The sequence below is a fragment of the Centruroides vittatus genome, unplaced genomic scaffold (assembly GCF_030686945.1).
Source record: "Centruroides vittatus isolate TY-2023 unplaced genomic scaffold, ASM3068694v2 contig_299, whole genome shotgun sequence".
Lineage (NCBI taxonomy): Eukaryota > Metazoa > Arthropoda > Arachnida > Scorpiones > Buthidae > Centruroides > Centruroides vittatus.
In genome coordinates this window covers 144,045-169,237 of record NW_027121909.1, presented here as the reverse complement: position 1 = coordinate 169,237, position 25,193 = coordinate 144,045, and the positions used below count along the sequence as shown (strand labels likewise).

At 27.3% G+C, this 25,193-nt stretch overlaps 1 protein-coding gene across 1 annotated transcript in view; it reads right to left on the bottom strand.

The window, feature by feature from the left end:
- Positions 1–15,305, bottom strand: part of LOC136972615 (transcription factor Sox-7-like) — a 33,874-nt gene extending 18,569 nt beyond the window's left edge. The window contains exon 1 of the mRNA XM_067267190.1: positions 14,582–15,305. Coding sequence (XP_067123291.1) covers positions 14,582–15,104 — 523 coding nt within the window. The 5' untranslated portion in view covers positions 15,105–15,305. The remainder of the gene's footprint in view (positions 1–14,581) is intronic.
- Between the last annotated feature and the right edge of the window lie 9,888 nt (positions 15,306–25,193).

The window sequence follows — 25,193 nt, the reverse complement described above, 5'->3', positions numbered from 1 at the left end:
TATATTCATTAATATATCATATATCATCACGCTTAATCAATCTAACAACAAATGAAGAAAAGATTTTTTTTTTCCAATTTTTAAGGGAAAAAGTTTTAAATTCCAAGTAAAATTATTCTAGAACAAATCCAGGAGTGAGGCTAATCGACGACAATTTAATAGATGTTGAGGAAAACAATAAGAACTGCACGCTTGGAATAGCAAAGTAGTCAGCAAAAATTGAGAATAGTGAAGTGTTTTGTTGGTGTTCTGATGGAAGAGAGAGTAAAAATCACGGTTCACCGAAGTCTCTTTATTTAATTCTGTCAAGGAACCGACGATTCTATTTCTAGTAAAGATACTCTTACTAGCTTTCACGTACTCTAACTGATCCTAATCGGAAAAAAGTAACGGAATAGTGTCTTACTATTCCAAATAATTTAATAATCAATAACAAGTTATAGAAAATTTTCGTCAAATTTTTTTTCTATACTTTTCGTGAGCGAGACGGTCGTCGACCCTGTCGGCACGCGTTCTTCTGCTAAACGTAAGTAAAAAATACGATTTTTCATCCCCCTTTCGTCTGTCGGTGCCCTTGTTTCCCAGAATCCAATCCTTGTTGCCAAGCCAGTTCCCTCCGTGTCCAAAAGAAATGGGCGTGTCCAGACACAGTTCGTCCCCCCCTATTGTGACGCCGGTTAAATAAGAGGTCTTGTGCATCTATTTTTAGTAGTCTGTGTCTTGTCTCCCCTCTGACTGCTCTCTACCAGAGAAAGATCAATCTTCTATCCGGGATGCTGTTCGTGAAATTAAGTGCGTGGATGTATTAATTTTATTCTAGCGTTTTCTTCTATTGTAGTGATGCATCATTAATCTTAAAGAAATATGTTTTTAGTATTACTTTAATAACAAAATTTGGCTTATTTTGGCACTACTGTAAGAGCTCGTGTAGTAATTTTCTGTGATATTTTGATAGATAATATTGCCGGTAATTTAACTTCCCTCAGTTACGGGAAGTAATCAATATAAAGTTTAACTCAAATGTTCAATTTTTTTTTTTTTTTTACTTTCAGCAAAATTAGAACCAGTTTGTCACATATCCATCGAAAAATCGATGATATTCGAGTATCACGCCTATCTTGATATATCAATATACTTCCTGCTGCTGAATCATCAAACTTAGACAAGTTTTTGGTTTAGACCATTGATTTCTCAATAAATCAATGCATCAAAGTTATCAATATTAAACGGGTTACTGTTTTATTTTGCAACAAAAAAAAAAACTGCATTCTGTAAGGTAACCGTCTGGCTAAACATCCAATTAGAAAGCACAATACGTAGAAAAGTAAGGTTTATCTTCAGGAAAAAGGAAATTATACATGGATTCGTCAGGGCGAAACGACCCGTTGTCCAACTATTGTTCAAGCCAGTTGGCCGTTAGAAATTTCGAACACGTTCACGAAATGCAGCTGTCAGTAGACCAGCAGAAGTCGATTTGCTCGGAACACACTATTAGAATCTTTACTACTCTAGATATAAATACTTCATTATAGATACAGTACTACGGCTACTATAGCAACATTTAGTTTCAGGTCGAATCTAACGTTGTGCCTACTAAAAACGCCTACTCTTGCCTTTCAAATCTCGACAGGACTGTCGCGAAACAGTCACGGATTGTTGAATATCGTGACTTTACACAACAGCGACTTAGAAAATTTCATTATAATAGAGCATATGCCACTATAATGAGGGAAAGTAGTAGAATGTTTTTCGGACATAATCTTTAAAATTTAGAAATTTTTCGAGGTTTGCTGCCTGTAAACGAAAGCAAAGTTATTACAGAAGATGTAATATACAACTCGAAAGTCTGGTATACATAATAAAGGATTTTTTGAGTGCTTTAAACGGGAACACAAGTCTGATATACTGTAAATTATTAAAGTTTTACACTCGAAAGTAAAAATGTTATTGGACACCTTAACTCGATCGAAACTCTGTAGTAATTTATATAAACACCGCTAGATGGCACCACAAAACATTTGATTCAAAAAATGTGTATCACCGAAATAGAACAGCACGAAATGCAGACAACAGAAATGGACGCAAAATTAAATAAAATAAACAATTTAAGCGTATTTTAATTGATAAATTTCACATTTTTTAAACGTTTTTTTATACACCATATGTCTAAATCGAACGGCACAGGATGTGCATCGCCCATATTTTTTATTTTATTTTGTTTTTGATAGTGGCGTGAGATAAGGGGCCTAACTAGAAGACCGCTGATACATCAACGGATGAAGGAATTCCCGTCGACGATCGACCAACCGAAACGGCGTGTACAGTATAAAGGCGGAAAATAATACCTATACTCATTTTTATATTTAATGAGACATCTATATAGACGAAAAATCAAAACCAACTCCTAACAATGTACAAAATTTAAGTTAGGAATCCAGCCAGACTACTACTTTATTCGACTTTCTAACATTAAGACAATTAACCTCTAAGGTTTTTTCCACCCCCCTCCACTTTGTAAGACAGTTGTCCATTCATTGGTGTGAATTAACCTCTCGCATAGAACGTGCGTTGAACACCACCCTTATAGAGAAACTCGCTGGACGAGAAGCTTGTGTTTGTTTGTGTGTGTCTGTATATATACATGTGAGAAAAACCTTCTTTATGGAGCACACCACGCCTTGTCCGTTAACACGGAAACGGGGTCAACCGGAAATCTGTTCAACTTTCGTGACGTCATTATAAATTTCTATAAAAATTTTAAAGATTTTATAAACTACCTATTACTCTTTGATTAATAGGTTTATTAATACCTACGCCCCTCTCAGCAGTAATTATATAATATAAATACAATTAAAAGCAAAAGTCATCGCGCTAACTTCTCTCTTACGATACGTTTTTGTATTAATGCTTAATTAAAGCTTAATGTGTAAATAAAATTATATTACTTATATTAAATAAAATTAGTAATAATAAAAAATATATCTATATATACTGGAAAGTTGACCACACCCTTATGAACGAGTTTATGAGAGGGTAAGAAAGAGAAAGAACCCACTCCTTACTAAATGGTTGCGTGTATCAGTGGTGACATTTATACGACGACCTTTATACACCTTTATACTCATTTATATCATGGCCTTCGTGTAATTTATTATTAAATTTAATAATTAACAAATTTCAAAACTCCTGTTTTCTTATACGTGAATACATTAACGTAGTAAACTTATTTCCTATTATCTATAAAGAAATAATTAATTATTAATCTAAAAACGTGATATCACTTTATTATTAATAGGTTAACGCGATACGGAATATTTATTGTTAATTTTTTTGCTTCGTGAACAGTATTTGATATAAAAATCCGTGAAAGTGGGCATAACGCTTCGACCTTGAAAATTTCCAGTTAACGAAAGAAGTGGTGGGGAACAAAAGTGCGTGGGGCATCTTGCCACTCAAATTACTTCTGGTATCGCATTATATATCCTTTATGACGTATAAGTTAAATAATTTCGGTTAATTTATGAGATTTGTAATCTTTTACGCTACTTCGTTAATCCTGTAAAGATATCTTCCTTGCATGACTCCAAGTACTGTACGTTATAGGCCTATAGGAAAATTGATGAGTTATTTAACTTGCAGTTTAGATTCGCTTAATAACAGCAAATAATTTGTGGGAGAAGAAACGCTTTTACATTCTTAATGACCTGTATAAACTGTTATAATCATAGTTATATAGTTATAAATTGATTTAACTCGTATGACAAGTTACGCAGTCGAGTTTATCCTGAGCGAACTACATTCCAAGATATGTAGAGATTGAAATAAACAGCTATTGTATCTGTATTTGGGATCAGAATCTCAAGGGAATATACAAAAGGCGAGTGCCAAAATTTCTACAACGTTTGTCACATTCTCGAGACGTTAAACTTCGAGAATCGATTTCAAAACGAGAATTCTTGAACTTTTCGTTAAACTAACTTGTAAGACGAAATCATGGTCCATATTAATGTGATTTTTGATAAAAATTTTGTCCCGATTTTATTCCGATCTTTATTTGATATAGTCCATTATATTTAAATCGGAGATAGCATAAAACAAAAGTGAAAAATGTGCAAGTGATTCTGTAATGTCCAGATAGAGACGTATCTCGCCCCGAGGTGGACAATACTTATCAGTATATATGCAGACCTGCTTACTCCACCCAAGTCAATGTCCTTTCAGAGTGGTCGTCTCTCATCTTGCTCACTACCTCCCTCACCTCCCGGAAGTGGGCTCGCCTGAGGTACAATGTGGGTCATACCACATCCAAGATGGACGTGTTGAGCACTGATTTCTGAACACCGAATCTAAGATCATTTAATAATTAAATATAAATCTACTTAATATCCACAAAGTATATTAAAACTAAAATATAACCCGAAAGAGTGTTATATATATAACAAAAAAAATCATTCTTCTTGAACACAAAACGCATTTTTTATTAAAATTTTAACTGTTGTGTTCAAGAACGTAAAATAATCGTTATTTAAATTATAGATTTCACGATTTATTAAATTATTTTAATATATACATAGAGTAATTTTATTTTATTTTGAACATAATTTGTTTAAATTGAGGAGCGATTTATCAAAGTTTCCGTATTCAGTTTCCTGAACACAGAACATTATTTCAAATATAAAAATTTTATAAATATTATCTATAATTTGTTCTATTTGAATATATGATGAACATTGAAAAAAGTTACATTGAAAACACAAAGTGAGTCTTAAACAAATTCTCCAACAATGATTGAACATTAAATAGATGTTCATTATAAAGCATACATGTTTAAGAGAATTGATATATGTATTATATTTTTTAAGTGAACGAATAATAGAATATTTTATTATTATTATTTTTGAGGAAATTAGAGATGAAAACATTTAAAGACATCGTAAAATCGAGCGAAAATCACAGGAATTAGCAACTTATAACCCTATAAACTAAGCACATTTCACATTGAACACACATTTGAAGTGGAATATAAGTTCAAGAAATAGAAATTTTGTTTAATATTATTTTCAAACTTTATTAAACAATTTTCTTTACATTCGAAAACATTAAGAATGTGAGAAAACTAGGCAAGTACGCATGAATTAGTACAGGCCTGGAATAGCACAGACCACGAATTCGATTTTTGTGCAAAATTAAATTAGATACTAATGCAAAATAATTCAATAGTGTGTAATTTATTATTATAACTCGAAAGTAATATAATATAAGTTTTATGATAACAATTGTGATCGTGAAACGTGCAACCATAGTAACAATAGCGATCGCGCAGAACGTGTATCTTGCTAACAATAACAGCGACTGACACACACACACATAGACTAGATACTATTGTATATGCTTGACGCAAATGTATGGGTATAGATAGCATGCATACTTAAAAGTAATACATTTTTCTCGGGTTGTAATAAATTTACGTATCGTGTTATTAAAACTTTGACACAAACTTACAAGTTCTCACACATCTACATAAGCTCGAACTATGTTACGTTCTCATACAGGCCTACTAACTTTCAAATTACAATATAACTGATATAATACCTATCTATAACCTAGATCAAGATTTATTTTACATTTTTCTAGAGAACAAAACATAATTAAAGAAGAAATGAAGTCTGAAACGTTCCATAATGGCTGATACTTGAAGCATTTATTATGGAGGATGCGTTTAGAATTAAGTACTGATTTAGGAATATCAACAACGAAATTTTTATGCTTTTATTACTAAATGATCATAAAATAATAAAAATAAAATAATTTTTCTATACTAACACAATTCTGATTAATAGGGAGACATGCCTGGAAGGTTATACTTCATGCAGAACATCGATGGACAGATATCACTTTTAACTTTTGGTTACCAAAACGGAAACTTCGAACCGCGAATTCCGGTTGAAACCTTTCATAGAAATAAGGTTGAACGCATATTTATCAAAAGAAAAATGAATTTTACATAATTATAATAACTATTATTAACCCACTTCCTTCCATAATTAAGTACAGTACACAATATAAGCACTAATCTATCTAAAAATTACGATAATTTATTAAAAATATTTTTTAATTTGTCCGTTTAATGTTTTTATATATGATTTACTTTAAAGGGATCCGTCATTCTATAAAATATTATAGTATAATACTTGAAAATAGTTAAAATGCATCACAACGAACGGCTAGATATAATCCCTCGTTTATGATTTTATCAGACAAGATTTAAAGTTATTATTCCAGGTAGGAAAATAACAAATTGTCTCGTTATTTTTTCTTTTTTTAAAAGAATTTTCTAAAATTATAACTTTATTTTGTTTTATGCATTTAATATATACTCTATATATATTTTTAAAGAATTTTTGAGAGAATAAAACACGGACGGATAATTATAAAACTTTTCTTATTTGAAAATAATTTTAACTAGAGCTTTAAATAAATTTCTACTTTTAAAAAAATGAAAATATTTAATTATTTTAATTCAACGTATAAATGTCCTTTTTTACTATTAAAACTTATTAAATTTAAATAATTTTGTATGATTTCTTACAGTCAACATTCTACAACAAAACAATTATTTATACTCTTGTTTATAATAAAAATTAGTTATTTTTTTATAACTGAAATGATGATTTTAAATTCTAATAAACAAGATTTTTTGCATGATATATGAAGGCCACATTGATTTTTTGAATTTCCATAAATGTCGAGTGATGAAGGCCTTACTGATTTTTGAATTTCATGTAAACGGAACGTAGCATGATGCATAAGACCTTAATAATTTTAAATCCATAAGCTAAAATAATTTTGATTTCCATAAACGAGCAGTCCCTACTGATTTTGGATCTCACAAACAGGATATTACGGCAGATATATGATGAAGACATACTGACTTCTGCATTTCCGTATGCGTGTTGCATACGTAAAAGACTCTACTGATTTAGATATTCTTAAAGAGATGTTTCTGAGATACATATTAAAAGCCTTACTTACTTTTAAGACTTTCAAAGTGTATCCCAGAAATATGTTTTTAAGAAAATTCATATCAGCAGAGCCTTTTACATATTCAACACACATACGGAAATGTAAAAGTCGGTAATTCTTATAAATGAGAGATATTACAGCTTTGGTATAGGCCTTCTATGTTAAATATTCTTCAGAAATAATCTAAAAATCTTCTATACGAAGCACTTAACTTTAAAAACATTAAAACTGACGACGGAACAAAGTCTTCCATTTATAACTATATCATTCAAGATTCATGATTCTAGAGATGGAAATAACAAATTATATATTTTCTTTTTGTTATAAGAAAGAAACGTCTAAAACCACGTTTTAATATTGCTTCAAGCATTTGCTCTACATGTTTCTTAATGATATTTTAACAGGTAAAAACCTATGAAATATGGCATAACCCATTTGTATGAATACAAACCTGGCCTTGTCTCGACGAAAATATTTTTGCTCTAAGAGGATGCGATTGTTTAGTATCCGAATTGACGTTACACAGTTTGTGTGTGTACAATAGCGAGTAAAGAAATTAGCTCGGGGCGTATCTTTTGTATTAAAAGTTTCCAACTAAGAAAAAACCGGGTCTGAGTATCTCTTGATTAAACTTACTTCCCCGGAAGCGTATAGAAGATAAACAACAAATCATGACAAGTTCATTTAAACGTTATTCTAAACACAGGTTTTTGATGTATCCTCATCTCAAACACGACTCGTTTCCTTCAATTAAAATTTAATTACAGATCAGTTTCGTGTTAATTTGTTTTTTATTCCCTTAGAATTAAATGTCTACTTGCGTGAAGCGAACCTTTAAACTGCGTTTATTTTTTGAAAAGTACACGTCTAAAACTAAACTTTCTACATCGAAAATAAACATAATTGGATAAATTGAATTTGTTTCTATGTAAAAGTGATGTATTTGAACGTGTATAATCGAGAAAACCGGTCGAAAACTCGTGGCAAAATAATTCATTTTCCCTCCAAGCGAAGAACCTCGCCCTACATCCATAGGGAGGACAGTGGCCGAAATGAAACCTCGTTATCCTAAATAACGATTCTGATCTACTCCCGAGTTAGAAAAATGACCCGCTTTGAATAATTATGCAAAGATTTGGGTAACTGATCACAAGTTTTGTATCGAGATCTCTCCTCTTTCTCGTACTGTACACTCTGCTTAATAATAGAAAGCATTAAAAGGCCGTAACTTAATGTCATATTCATATTTAGTTTTTGTTGTTGTTCTTTTGAAATATAAAATATTATTTTTTGTAATCGAGTTGAATATATCTAGACATAATAAGGAAAAATATTTTACGCATAGAATTACTTTTAAAATATTTTTTTATAAAATAAATACAGACCTGTAGAATAAGGATACTTGTCTAAAGTAATAATTAATATTATGCACTATTTTACAATTTTTTAAACATTTTTTAGAAATTTTTAAATATTGTAAAACATTGTTTTTAACCAATTTTGGAAATTAAACCTTAAAATGTATAAATTTTTAAAAATTTCATTTAAATTTGGTTAAGATTTAAATTTAAATTAAATTTTAGATTTTTCGATTGGCATAAATTCTACTTGCAAAATTTTATCTAAAAATAAATCTGATAAATAAAATTTTAGTGTATTAAACCCACAAAATGAAGCAAAAAAATTGTATTAAAAAATAATAATTTTTATAAACTAAAACTGAAAAAAAAGACTAAAAAGCAAGTAATTACACCGGATATTTAGTTTTTAATTAACTAAATAAAACTATTTACTAAGTGCGAAAAGATATAAAACTCGCTTGAAAAGTTATTTTTAAACATAATAATGATAAAAATTAAATCTCGAAAACTTAATTTCAATTAAGTTTATAATGTTTTCTATCTTATATAACGGTTTAGTTATGTAACATTCCTTTCTACTAGTTTAATTTGGACCCGATACAAACTACCGAACTACGTTACAAATACACATATAAAATATATCTGTGTATATATATTTAATTAATTTGATTGTAGTGCTATTGAAATATTATCGAAAAATAATTAATGATTAATTAAATACTTCAGAAATAAATTTTATTCAGTTACTAAGTTCCTATTGATAACTATCGCAGCGTGAGTTGTATCACGACTTGGCACTTATTTTACTCTGGAAATACGTCTACGTTATTCTGTTCAGCTAAGGTAGAAATTCAAGGAGAGAGTAAATACAGCTCACGAATTTCAAGGAGAGGAAAAAAACTAATTTTTTGTTTTCTTTTACATAAAGTAGATCTAACGCTTCTTCAATTAAGGACTAAATTATTATTAGTTTTTATGTAGTTACATTGTCTGTTAATACTTAGTTAAAATATTAAAGTTGCTATTTATAGTTATAGTACTGTACAGTACATACGTGTTAGGAAATCTATGTACTGAGTGATTTTAATTACTACGTAATGTTATGCTCACGGTTCTTTACTGTTACTTAAAAAAATTTCCATTTCATTTTTTTATTTTAATTTTAGATTATAAAACATTTATAATGTAGAATTACTAGGAAATTTGAAAATTATTTCTCGGAATTTTAATTTATAAAAATTTTTATATAATAATTTTCCATATTTTTAGAAATTATTAAAATTTAATCATTTTTAGACACTATAATATATTATTTTTCAAGTTTTTAGAATGAAAAAATTAATTTTTTACTTTTAAAAAAGTTATTTAAAAAAAATCTTGAAAATTATACATTATAAGCTTATATTTATTATAAAATGTTATAATAATAAGACAAAATAAACTTTTAATTAATAATATAAAATAAAAATATTTTTATTTAATAAAGTTAAATATATGTTTAATGTTTTATATTATACATAATTGAAAAAATTTGTACGTAATAAAATATTAATTTTGTAAAAAATTAAAGTTTTTATTTATTTGTAATTCTTAAAAGATGTAATAATAAAAATAATAATAATTTACTTTTTGCTTACGAAAATGCAACATTGCAACATCATAAATTAAGCTACTTTAATGGATTTATATCAGGACAGATATTAAGATATAATGCTTTAACGATAAGAAAAAAAGCTGTAATTTATAATATAAAAAAAAATAATAATAATGATTTTTTCCTTTGATTTCATAATAATTTTTAGTCGAAAAACTAAATAATTTTTATATAATAAAAAATTGTTTTTTATTTTTATTTTTTAAAGTAGATTTCGAGTTTAAATTCTGTATAAAAATAATTAAAAATGGAAGAGTTTTATTTTGTTCGGGATTTATTCTGTCCAACTTACCTGACAGGACTGGTTGGTTGCTCACCTGACAACCGGAAATGACGTCAACTAACAACATAAATACGACCTTGGGAAGTGTGCATGTGTGGTCCGAATTGCGCAACACGTTAAAGAGAAAATTTTGAAATCCATATTCAATTTAACAGGAAATATAATAGGTTTAATTTATAACCAATGATGTTATAGTGGACTCTATACATGTATATATAATTTAATTATATATCTAATTATATATTAATTATATTTTAAAAAAGTTTATTCTATATATTTAATTTTATATTTTTAAAGTTTTAAAATAAAACAAATTATTTTTCACACTTTCATAAACTTTTAATAACAAAGATCCTTGATCTATATAGCAAGAACCATGGACTACAAGTATTAAGAAATGTAACTTATTTGTGCATATAAGTCTTGAAAAGTGTTCGTTTTCTTAAAAGTTTTCTGAGTAAATAATCTATTTTTTTACAATATTTTAAAAAATTATCAGACTTTCGTATTATTTTAGATCGTATAGATTATTTTCTCGATTTAAAGTAATTCTAAACCCTATCTTTAGTTAGATTCAAACCTTTAAGTTGCTTAGTTTTAGTGCAAATTTGATGTTTATTTTTAGATTAATATTTGAAAAATGAACTTATTTCATTTATAAACAGATTTATAATTTTATCAACTAGTTTATTTTATATTATTATAATTAATTTAACCTATAATAATTAAATTATTTATCAAACTTACAAAAGTAGATTCGTTACTTTCATAAACAATTTTAGAGTTTCCATTCGTTTTAAGTATGAAAACAACTCACTTAAAAATTATTTATCTATTTTTATTAATAATTTTCTGTGATAGATTTGAATAATCAGGCTGACAGTTTTAACTTTTTAGCCTAAAAACTTCATATAAAAACTACTGAAACTATGCATAAAACTGCTAAAAATTTATTAATTTAATTTATAAATGATTAAAACTATTTTAAAAATGTTTAAAATACATAAAGAATTCTATGTATTTGTACATTTTATATAAATAGAAGCAGAGGTTGAGAGGATGTAATACTTCCAGGTATCAAACTGCTTTCATCTATCAATAGGATTCTACGTGCAATAATTGTTATCTCTGTCAGAAATAAAAAAGGCTTTCCAGGGACATTCGGGGGTGGTTTCGGAAAATATTGGCAAACTTCCAAGTGGAATATGGTGCCAAGCAATAGTGGACATGTTAGTTCGGTGCGTTAGTCCGTGACGAGTCAACCTCAGAAAATCATGTAGAGGCTTTTATAAAATTTTCCTCTTTTATCCTGATGGAATCATTAGAATTGCCATTATCTATAATCATCTCTCATAATATTGCTTTATTGTTTCCGTGACCTTTAGCAGATTGTAATCAAAACAAAGAATTTGTTTACTTCGATGTGTTTAATATGCGAATAATTAGTCGTAAATCAAAAGAACATCTTTTAGATTTCACAGCACGCAATTGCTTCAAAAAATAAACATAAAAAACATGCATATATGAGAAAGAACGAGAGATCGCGATGCTCTCGTATCATGATATTATTCTTTCAAGATATTGTATTAAGATAAGATAATATATTCCCACGTGAGTTCTAATCTGAATGCGTAATCTTACTATATCAAGTTCTCTTCTACTAATGCTTAAAATAAAAAAGTAAATATATATATATATATATATTTTTTACCTGTTTAACGAAACAGTTTGGCGTGTCGTTTAAAGGAAAAATTTTAGAGGAAAAGTCTCCTTAGATACAAAAACAGAGGTACAATATATAATAGGGTGCCTAAAGGGGAAAACATTGCTATTATTTAAGTTTTCTTTAATCGTAAGAGGGAAAACGAGTTGATCACATATAAATCTAAAACAGTTCGAATGGATATAGAACACTATTTTTAACTTTTATCTCTGACGATTTACGCCGTTTAATAGTTGCGTGATATATAAAAAAGTTTACTATATTATATGCTTAAATATGCTTTATATGTATTACATTAAATATATAACAGCTTGTAATATGCAATTTTACCTATATAATAGACTAATTTATATTCATCTGTTACAGTGTTTTTTAATCCTATAAAAATTCATAACGTTTCATGTAAGTTGAATTTTATTCTATAATAAAGCAGATATTATAGCATAATATACTCTAGCAGTAGCGTTAATAGTATTAGCTTTAAAAACTTAATGTTTAATGTTCGTTTGTCCATTTGTTTATCCGTACGCATCTAATGAATATCCTGAAAGAGTTCTAGACAAGCGCTTATAATTTTCAGAACAGTTTTACGAATCTAAGAAATCCGGCTGTTCCGATACAAAAATTTTGAACAAAATAAAGATAAACTCGAAATTTATGATTTTATACATACCTTTAATATTGTTTTTTTATCAGCCGATTTTGAAATTACTTTCAAGTCGCTATTTTAATTAGCTTATTATATTCTATAGATTATAATACATACGCTACGAAAATTTTGTATAACTCCGTTCACTATAATTTTTTTTTTTTTTTTTAGTTCTATAGGATGTTATACTCTTTTTTTTAACATGGAAACGATAACGAGATCCTCGATTCTATCCATTTACGCAGAAATCTATCCAAAAATAGCTTAATAAATAACGCTTACGTTTAATAAATCTAGTTTGAGTCCTTTTCATAATCTAACCACGATCCTCTCTTTATCAGCATAATGCATCAAGGATTTTCTCACATAAATTAGCTTATCTTCGTCATTTGTCGCTCGGTGGCTACCCTCAGTGAGAAGATGGGAAAGGTAGGGTTACTACATTCGTTGCCTTCCGGTCATGAGATTTAGGTCCGGGTAGGATCAAAGTTCCCTTATCAGAAACTATCATTATCTGAAACGACTAATCCCTTTCTTCCCCTGTCTAATGTTGATGATGTCATTGCAATATGCGATAACACATCGTTGCACACCTTTAGTTATCGCAGCGTATGTAGAAAAAAATAATAAAAAAAAAGCTTTAAAATTTTCATCAAGGAGAGGTGATTTTTAATCAAAATATAAATTCAATCATTCTGATTATCGCAAAAACTTACCACAAAATTAACTTTCAAGATATATTTTTATTTAACACTTTAAAATTATTGTAAATACATATTTATATATATAAGAAATGTATTTACAATGGAGAACGTAAAGCATATAACTCAAATTTTCGAACAATAGTTTATAAATTAACTAAAATTTGTTCTGGTTAATGAGATTTGTAGTGAAAACTCGTGAGTTATCTTAAACAAAACCAAAGATAATAATAGCTTTATCAATACTTGACCTTGAACACAGATTATTCTCTTAAAAATATATAAACCGTTTAAGCATATTAGGATTTAGAGTAACTTTTGTATTTTTTAGTAAAATTTCTTCGGATAATGAGCTATTCATATTACCGGAACTCATTGAAAGTATATTAGATGATTTTTAAATTTTCTCTTCGGCATCACTTAATATCTTTGATTTTTTTAATATATTGAGTCTTAAAATACTAAAAAAGTTAGTCGATGAGAGTTTAATGATTTATCGCTATCGAGAAATTTAATTTTTAATTTTAATAATTCTGTTTTTAAATATAGTAATAATTCTTGAAAGGATGACATTAAAATAGGTAAAAACGTGTTCTAATTTATCTTGCTTACCTGTTTTTCAGAAATACGTTTTTATATGTAAAATATGCGTAATTCTAGGTTAGATACAGTGTATAAAAATCGATTAAAATTATAGCTTATCGATAGATAAATTTTAAGTGATAATTTTATCATTTTCTCATAACGAGAACTCTCTGCTCTTCGATGTTAAATACGTTCACATTATGAAAGAACCAATGACAATTCTCAATCCTTTCGAACAGAAATAGAATTGTTTCATTAATAAATGAAAATATTTTATTAAATTAGCATTTTTTTATATGTTAAGGTTCAATAAATAAATAAGAAGTGAATAATAAATTACTTTTGTTTTATAAACTAATTTAGTTTACAGGAATATGAGATATAAATTATCTTTTACGAAGCAAATTAAATCAACATCAAACCTAATCAATATCACGCTTTGCACCAATCAAACTGTAATTTAATGATATAAATTATCAAGTGTTTGACAGGTTCAAAACTAGAAATATTTATCATAAAACTAAGAATTTAGATGCTAACAAATTACAAAAATCTTATTTTTATATTACGAATAATTTATATGAGTAATTATAGTTACTTACCTAGCATTTTACTCAAGTCTGCATTATGTAAATCCGGATTTTCATCCGCGAGACGTTTCCTTTCTACTTTGGCCCATACCATGAAAGCATTCATAGGACGTCGAATTCGCTGTTCTTGCGTTCTCGATACCTTCTGTTGAACAGCGGGTGATGCCAAAGGCGATATGTCTGATCCAGAATCAGCACAATCGATGCCAAAATCTGTATTCCTCTTTCCAGCAACTTCACTCGTTTCGACTCCTGGAATCTCTTGGGATTCTTCGGAACTAGCAGCGGGTGGTGTAGCCCTATAACCAGGGGGATAAGCATAATACAAAGGTGAAGTAGAACCGTAAGGCATGCTCTGATGTGCCGAATCCTGTTGTTGATGCGGTATAAAACGGTTTTGATAACCTAAGTCTGAAAAGCACATATCTGTTGGAGATTTTCTTATAGGCATGGAGTCCACTGCTTGCTTTGACATCAACGAATAATTTGATAATTCGGTCATATTTTGTTCAGCTGCCACGTAATTCGAAGTCATGGCTTAGGCTGAAACACAGTATCTGAATGCATCCAATGCACGTTGACAAACTACGTCCTTACGCGCCGGCAGCCTTCGTTACACTAGCACTCTCCAACACACGAGAGAATACGAGACATTCGTGCGAACTGGATCATGGGAAAAAGTGACGAAACGGAAGTTCTGACCAATCGCTGCGAGGGGCGTGTATGAGGTATTTGCTGTTCGAAGCAGCTTCCGTATTTTTGTACGAGGACGGATTCGACTTGACCGAAAAATGGACGTTTGATCAATTGCTTAACGTGTTCAACACCCAAATCTTCTAGAAAATTGTTTTATAATTACCCCTAAACAATAATTTAACATTAAATTGTTAATAATACATATATACATACATATATAAATACATATAAATATATATATGAACTATAAATGGTATAATTATCGAATGTATGATAACATCTAAGGAAATTTTCATCATTTATTATATACAAAATGCATCATTAAATATATCGATTATAAATTATTTAATCGTGAGAAATTTGAATGTTATATCGATTAATTTATCTTCGTTTCTATGGTAATATATAATTTATCATCTAAATACAAAGGAAGAAGAAACATTTAAAATTTTCAATTTTAATAAAAAATCAAAAAAATATTGTTGTATTTTATATTAAAATAACTTTTTATTTTATTTTTATGAGTGGAAGAGCAACAAAGTTAAATTGTTTTTATGCAATCGTACATTTAAAAATAGTATTTGTTAAATATAGAATCGAGAGAAGCTTTCTTACAATGCACCAAAAGAAAAAAGAAATAGGCTTATTATTTTGTTTATAATGTGAAATTCGAGCTTTTGAATAAGTAAAACTATATTTAAAGATGCGTAACGCGAATATTTAGAGAAATTAAAATATTAAAATATGCATTCTTGTTCGGATAATATCTTCTTTAAGCAGTTTAATTTTTAAAATTTTTATTGCTTTAAACACTTCATTACCATCATTTTTCTAAAATTCATTCCTTTCAAAGAGTGCATTCACTCAAAAATTTGAAAATTTAGTTTAAAAATAGAAGTAAGCTGAACAGGTGTTAAGGTTCCTTGGATTCTTAGAAAAAGCCTTAGGTTATTTTGAAAAGATAATAATCCAAGGTATTAAGAAAACTTTAAATGGATTAACGGTGGTGGTAAATTTTCATCTTATTGTTATATTTTTAAAATAAAGAGGACAATCGCCCGCAAGCTTTTCTACAAGGTATTTTAGAAAACATCATGTGTTCTATGATTATAAGCATTATCTTCCGTTCGTTACTGAAAATGCTCTTGAAAAATGACTCAGTTTGTTATATAAAATCAAAATATTTTCAATGATAAGTTTAATAGATATTTTCTTCTAGGAAAATTAATTTTTACCGATATTAATATGTAAGTTTATAGTTTTAGATGTGCATGAATAAGCTGATGTTGATGTTTATATATAAGTTAATAGTTGTACTTTTTATAGGTAAGATAAAGTTCTAGATATTTATATGCTAGCTTATAGTTATAGATATGCAAACTAAGGTTTATAGTTATTTATATATAAGCTGATGATTATAGGTGTTTACGGACAAGTTTATAATTACAGATGATTATAAAAAACTGAAGCTTACAGATATTTCTTCAAATGCAAGCTGATGTATTAGACAAAGTAAAGCGGAAATATCTATTATAATTTTAAAAATTATGTTTTACAATCTTAGTCTTAGATTCAAGAAATTGTAAGAGATTAAAACAGTTTCTATATTTTGTATTGAAAACATATATTCGATTTTTTAAAGTATGGCCATGTTGTCGGTTCGAATATTCTTACTTAATACCTATATGGTGGCACTGATTTACTATCTCTATTTGCTAAACATATAAGGCAATAATAATTTCATAATGCTAAGTTCTTATAAATTTAAATTAACATTTCATTTTCTTGAAACGTTATAATCTCTTAATAAACTTTATTGTCTCTTAAAACATGGTCTTATGACAGGTAATTTCGAGTATCAAGTTTGATATTCAATTAATTTTAATGAATTATTTCATTGTGAATTGCGTACGGAAATAATTTTAGTCACGTTTAGCACTAAATATTAAAACGTAGAATAAAGTCGAAGTAAGAAACAAACGGGTATTTTCCCTGTTTTCAACTTTGACATTAAAATAAAACGCCTTGGACTTTATTTATTATTGTTTTTTTTTTTAACAAAAATACTTCTTCGCTTGTATTATAAATAATAACTTTAGTAATATAAAAAACAATTTTTGCTTTTAGAATTCACTAAAAAAAATGTATTTAAAGTCAGTAATTTATATAATTTATTAAAAATGAACTGTCATAAAAATTCAAACTTTTATTTAAAAATTTCGCTAGAACTCGTTATTCTTGACTACAATACTGCTTAAATGTGAACATTTTAAGATAAGTTTTGAAGGAAACTTCATATAGACTTAATGTTTAAACTAGTTAAAATCTATTATAAGAGTCAACAGATAGAGTTTTATATTTGCTTAAGGTGTTTACGTTTAATTAAATATAGAAACTTTACTAAGTAAAGTTTCTATATTTAATTAAAAGCTTTTTTACTTTACTTAAGATTATTTTATAAAAAACATAATATATCAGTAATTAAAAAACTATATATTAAATGCTTTAAAATGAAAGAAAAAATTATATTAAATTTTTAAAAAAATGTTTGTAAAGTTAAAGATACTCTTTTTAATTTTATAAATTAAAAAATAATATTAGCAAGTTTGTTTTATATTAGATTCCTCGTAATAAAATTAGTTTATGAAGTTAATAGTTGAATATATTTTATTTGAATTTATCAAAGATACCCGAGAATATTCAATATTATAATAAATTTACAGAAAATTGAGTGGTCAAGCTGTAGATCGCGACCTACTATCGACTTTCGATCTAAAGTTTGATAAAATCCGCTGATGATTATGATCTATATATGTATAGATATGAGTCTATATAACGTATTGCAGCTTTTACGTTTGATATTTTTATCAGGATGTATAATTAAAAGGAAAAAATACATATAAAGAAAGAGGCAATCAGCTTACAACTTTAATGATTAATGGCTGTACCTTATGATTTTTTTTACATAATTTTAATTATCGATATATATTCTGAAATAATTGTATATTATATTTATTATATATATATATATATATACTGACATAAAATATAATATAGTTTAAAGGGTGATATTGTGTATATGACACAGTGATTACTCTACTTGTCATGACATGAAAAATTCACCTTCACAATCAATAGAACTTTCGTTATATTCAATATTCTTATAAATATTCTCAAAACGTGCTTTAATGTAAAGTTTTAAAGAAAATATTCTTATATATTTTATTTATAAATAGTGGGAAATAAGCAAAACGTCTGTCTAAACGTTTAATTGTCGGATTTTTTATTCGATTATTTTTTTATGATATAAATACAACGTGGGTTATTTTTTAACGTATGTAGGCCGAAAGCGAAGTGTCAGAGAGTAGAAAATAGGTAAATTATACAAAAACGTTTAGGAAAAACGTACTACAGATTGAACGTTCGTGCCGATGCATAACTTGATTGATCAATAAAAGAATGCTGACCAAGTTCAAGGTTATAACATTGACAAAAACGCCATCTCGCGTGAGATAACTAGTAAATTTTCGACGTTTAAGCATCATTCTAATCTCAAATAATAAAAATTACACCGGAAGCCGAATAATTAATCCCAATAAGGGTACATTAAGCCCTTCCAGCAACTCTTAATGGGGTGGCTCTTCATCAATTAAACTTAAAAAATTTGAAGGTTAACTTTCTGTGTACCATATATAAATTTTTATAGCTTTAAAAAAACTCGTTAAATATTAATTTTTTTAAGGTTAACTAAAGTTTAATGTTATATATTTTTTTCCCTCTTTATCTTGTTTTTTCAACATTTTAAATCTTTGAATAATGCTTTTCAGCTAGGAACGTAATTTTCGTGTATAGAATAGTTAAAATAGCGGAACTGTAATGAAAAAGATAGGTAAATTTAGTTTTAAAAGTTAAATTTTATGAAGCATATGGAAAAAGTTAAGTATAATTCGGATTTATTTTTTATATATTTTTTAATTTTTTACTCACAGAAATGACTCTCGAAACATTCATAATTTTTACTTATCCTGTAGAAAATTTAATTTTAATTATATAATAATTGATTTCGTCCTACTTTATTTTAAAAAAGCGGCTTTTTAAAAATCTCTTTAAATTCATAAAATCTAAAAAATTATCTATTGAATTTCCTTGTTAAAAGTTGGAATCGCATACGACTTTGATATTAAAAATATCTCTAAAATTAAATTTTAAAATTTTCCCTTTTTTTAGCTTTTAAATTGCTTTATTTTCGATTAAATTTCCTGAACTTATAGAACATAAAATATCTAGAAAGGTAAACAATATGTAAATATTACTTACCTTTCTAAAACAAATTAAGAACAAAATTAAAACACCTGAAGATGCAAATATATTAAATAAAAACTGTTTAAATTAAATTTATAAAGAGTTAAAAAATTAAATGTGACTTTATAATCTACTTCATCGTTTCAAAATTTTTATATTAAAACAAAATTATTCGAAATATTTAACTTCTTTTACTAAAGTCTGTATAATAGACTCTATATTATAGATTTATTATCAAAATTATGTATAGATCATTAAGCCTGATTCCAGTGGAGATATGACACAAGACTTCCTTCCATCTACCCAACCTCTTGACCTTTCACCACTAAAATTTAATACCATCAATATCCCGTAAGTAGAAATAATCCTGCCAAGTTTCAAAAGCTTTGGTTCATATTGTCCTGAGATATAATACCAAATAAACACCAACACACACATACAGAATTTTGTAAGCTCATAAATGCTAAAAATAGAGAGTCAGAATTTAACCGATTACTATAGGATATAAAGAATTTTATTGTACTTTTTAATATCTTTATATATTATTTTATACATAAAATAAATCTCTGAAATATTTTATTATTTTTTTTTTTTTTTTTTTGCAATCTAAACAGCAAACCTGTATTAAGAAAAGCTATTAATCAAAAATGTCTAAATGTTAAATTTAATACAATTGTTTCTCCTTTTTAAAACATTTAAAAATGTTTCATACTCGAGTAGAGATGTCTGAAAAGTAGAAATTTTCCATCTATTCAATAATGAAAGTAAGCGGAACTATAATGGCAAACAGTGAATCGCCAACGAATAAGACCTTCGGGAAATTCCACAAAACATTCTAAAAGGGGGAATTCCCCCCTTTCTCAATAGCGAAAACACGAAAAACAAGAGATGACCGATTGGAAATCATGCTTAAAATAGTGCTTATCGTTCGTTCATGATTTATAGAAATATATCATACAATAAATTGGTGTGTTTCCTTTTAACACCTTCTAAACTTCTCATTTTTTTAAAATATCGAAATAAATTTATAAATGCTGAATTTTTAATAAGCATTTAAGATATTTATAGTAAATTTACACAGGATAATTACGCGTTAATAGTTTTTATTAATAGGGGGAAAAATGTAGATTTTTAAATGGAAGAAAAGGAAAAATATAAATTGTCACGTCTGCTGGATATGGGTGACAGCTCAGTTGGAAAAGACCCAGTTTTCTTTTTAAACAATGTTATTTTTTTTCATCTCTCTCTCGACTACTTGCCAATTGCACGCTGTTTTGTTTGATTTATGTTACGCTAAGTTACGAAGAGTATTTTATACGACATTAACATCTATCGTCTTATCCAAGAATACGAAAATTCGGCAGGAAAAAATAACACTTTTGCAAAACTTTATAATCATTTTATATGGTTTTAAAATTGTTGTATTTTAATTTTATGTTAGGTCATCGCTAAACCCCTCCTAAAGATTATTCCATCAGTAAAGGGTTAACAAACTACATGTAAAACCCCGAAGGGTAAAAACAACACAAAACGCTAGATGTTGTGAGGTCAGTGCACGTCCGAATGACGTGGAGAGACACGTGACCGATGCTGTGGGAGTGTTTTTGAACAGATGCGACAATTCGGAAGTTAAAAATAATTATCGAAATTGGTTAAATACGTTTAGAATAATGAAACTTTAAAAGGTTACTGTAAGGGTGCTTTAAAATATTTTCTTTATTAATTAGATTTTGAATTCAGGGATATGAAATAAACTATTTTATTGAATTTGCATGATTAATAATCAGATTAATTTTTCAGGTATATGGACTTAAAATATTACAGTAAGATTTAAAGTATGTCTTAGTCTGTAGCTTTATCAGTCGTGATTTAAATTAAGATGTAGTTATGATATCGGAGGCATCTAAATCTAAAGGTATGTTTATATCATCTAATCATAATATTAGTTCCTACCATCCTTCCCCAAAAAACAAAGAACTTATCTTGTTAATTTCGCGGAGAACTAAATGTCAAATTGTTCAAAGATGAATTTTCTGAAGATAAAAACGTTCAAATGTTTTATATGAAGATAAAGAAGCTTTGATTTATGCAGTCCTATAAAAAGCTTGATTAAAATTCTACACCGTAGTCTTAAAATTTATAAACTACAGTTTATCATTTTAGCACAAAGAACATTTCATTAAATTCTTGCATTTAAACATAAGTCTAAATAACCTTAAGTTTTATCTAAACAAATTATCCATTTTATATGCTTTACGCCTTAAATTCACACGTCATAATCTGGTGTAATAAAAAGTATCATAACCGCCCTAAATCCTAAATTCTTCAAACATTTCGCCATAGGCTTAATTATATTTACTTAGACATAGCACATGTCATAGCTTGTCATATGAATGGTCAAACCGAACATACGAAATGGGGTCATCCATCATGATAGCTCTAAAACTACTAATTTTACACATTACATCATATCGTGTTTATAACATTCCCACGTATCAGATAGTTCATTGTCACCACTATATGAAACAATTTATCATTATTAAATTTATTTAAATTCGAGTGATTATAATCACCAAATTATCATATATATATATATATAAGTCCTATATATTGATAATAACCAAGAATCGTTTTACAGAACGTTAAGAAAATTGAAATTTAAATAATGAAATTTTTCGTGACGCTTAAAATATATTTATCTTTTAATTTTTGGATAAATTTATCTGAAAAATTATGAAGAAGGTTTATTTAATAATAAATATTTTAAAGATATTTATTCGTATAGCTTCTAGTTCTTTTTCCTTTTAGGATTTTATTCTTTCATAGCTACTATTTTTCGGCTATTATGGTATAAGTCCACATTAATAGACGAAAAATACGTAGCTACAAAAGAATAAAATTCTTAAGATAATTTTAAATAATTCGAATGAATCATTGGTGAATGTATAAAAATAATGTTTAAATGTTAAAGGTTTTATTTTAAAAAGAGACAAAAGTTTGGAAATAACATTAAAAATCGCGTGAAATTTTAATAAATATATGAATGTATTTCAGAAAAATTTTGCATAAAATAATAATAAACATTTATACAATTAATGTGCTGTTTTAATTGGATAATGTTTAATTTTTTTTTTTTTTTTTTTTTTTGCTTAAAATATTGAAAATAAATTGCAGAAAATATTCAGAAAAATGTTCTATGAAATAAAAATATTCTTTTTGAAAGATATTCTTTAAAAATTTTGCTGGTTTTTATCAAATAAATAAAATGTTCCCAAAACAAACCGTGTGAAGTTTAAATAAATACCTTAAACTATAAAATTTATATAGATCTACTTCTTGTTAAAGAAAAAAAAAGTTTATTAAGCCTTTATATATCATCGAGAAAACAGGAAAATTAAATTTTCCTGTTTTCTCGATGATATATATTACTTATATTTTATAAAACTCTTAAAAAAAGCTTACGTCCTATATAAACTTAGTCTTCTAATGCTTAAAAAATTCTTATAAAGTTAAAAATTAACATTACTTCCTATATCAAACCCAATTTTTCCTCTTATCCAAAGCAGCCTTAGGCAATACTTATATCTTATTAAATAATAGAAATTTGAAATTTCTTATTAATAATTCATGATAAAGTATTATTATTAATAATTAAATTTATTTTATTAAATAATAAATGTTATTTAAGTAATACATTATCAATTTAATTGCAAATATCTTCATTAAATTCAATTAGTCATGTAATGCATACAAAATAATGCTACATAATAATCACTCGAGCATATAATTTTAGGCTTTCATGACTGATAAACATGGACCTTATATATATACTTTTTTTTCTATTATTAACAGTTTCTTAAGGCTGTCGACTAGTTAATACGCTATTTTAAGGTCTTCAAAGATAAAGAAGAACGAGCGCATTTAATACAATAAAGTGAATAAATTACACGTTAAGATATTGATGAGGTGTATGAAAAAATTTTAATTTTTAAAAGCGAAATTTTATAAAAATTTAAAGTATAGTGATGCAGATATTAAGTTAAGACCTAAAGGCATAATTTCTCCGCCTCTCTAACCTGGTTGTACTTGGTACAAACTCTTGCCCTTCAAGCAAGCATTTTGGTTCCACCCATCTTCCTCATTTGCAAATCTCCCACAAGGTAGTTTGGTAACCCGATTTGCACCCCTGTGGATAAATTTGATCATTTTTACATGAGAAAATTTAAGAAAGGGGTGATTAAGTGATCATGCTAACATCGTAACATAACTGAACGACAGTATTACCCTTTTTCACTACCTTAAAAAGTGATAGAAATAATTTTGGACAAGTATTAAATAGGCTAAAAATCCAGGACAGTAGAAACTTCAATCGAAAGAATGGAAAATTGTATAAAATAGATTCGAACTGGAGAAAGATTTTTTCTTATTTATTGTGAAAAATAAATGTCTAGAAGAGCGACACATCGAAAGATGTCCTATATCACAAGATATTGACCTAATGAACTAAATTTAAATAAGAAAAATTTAACATTTTGAATTATAATTTATTTCATTTTTATTTAAAAAAATACAATTCTTCAGTTAAAACGTTGATAATAATATGCCAGTTAGACACATCCTATCACTCATTAAACATGATATTCCTCACTCAATATCGTGTTAGTTCAATCCATCACAAAATCGACTGAATGAAGATTACTTAGACATAATTTTGCAGCCTCATAGTTGTTCTCTTAAAAAAAATCAATGTAATTCTATGTGCTTAAATGCAACTGTTGAACACAACACTAATCATTGAAACGAAGCATTAATTATCATCAATATTTAGAATTATTAATGATGAATCTGAAAATGTAGACATTCAGTATTAATAAATATAACGTAACGTACAAAACATTAAATAGAACTGTATACACAACATTATAAATGCTGTAAAATATATTCAATTAAATTGTACATAATAAACAATTATAATTATATGTGATTATATTATATAAAGCAAACATAATTCAGTTTAATTAAACCTTATTTTAAGTTTAATGCCGTATTAAAATACATTTAAAATCCTATTTAAATAGAGTAAAATTTATATTAAAATATTATTTAGTTACTAATTATGTGATTAACGTATCGTGATTTTCATACATTTTCTATTTAAAAGTGTAAAATAGTTTTAAAGTCTTAAAATCCTGGGAAAAAAGCTTTAAAAAAACTTAGAAGTTAGACAATCCTACACAAAACTTTCATTTGATTAACGAATGCGACACAAACATAATAGATGAATATTTTCTCAGAGAAAAAGAAAGAAAATTTGTTCTGAAAGCAGATTATTGTCCTAGTAAATAAATAAAAAAAAAAAAAATATATATATAAGTTATATCGACTAAACAATTAGGATGTGGTAATTGAGCAAGTTAAATCTTTTGATTTATTCGTGTTTTACACAGGAACCACAAAGAAATATCTTCCAAACTAGAAGTTAATAGCTTCATCTATACTCCATTAGCCACCAGCGTTGTGATCGTGACGTGTATCATTTTTCTTATCCGTTTGAGAAAACGTGACAATTCTAATGTAATTTTAAAACAAACATTTGCTAATTTAAGAAACTGGAAAAAACTTTACA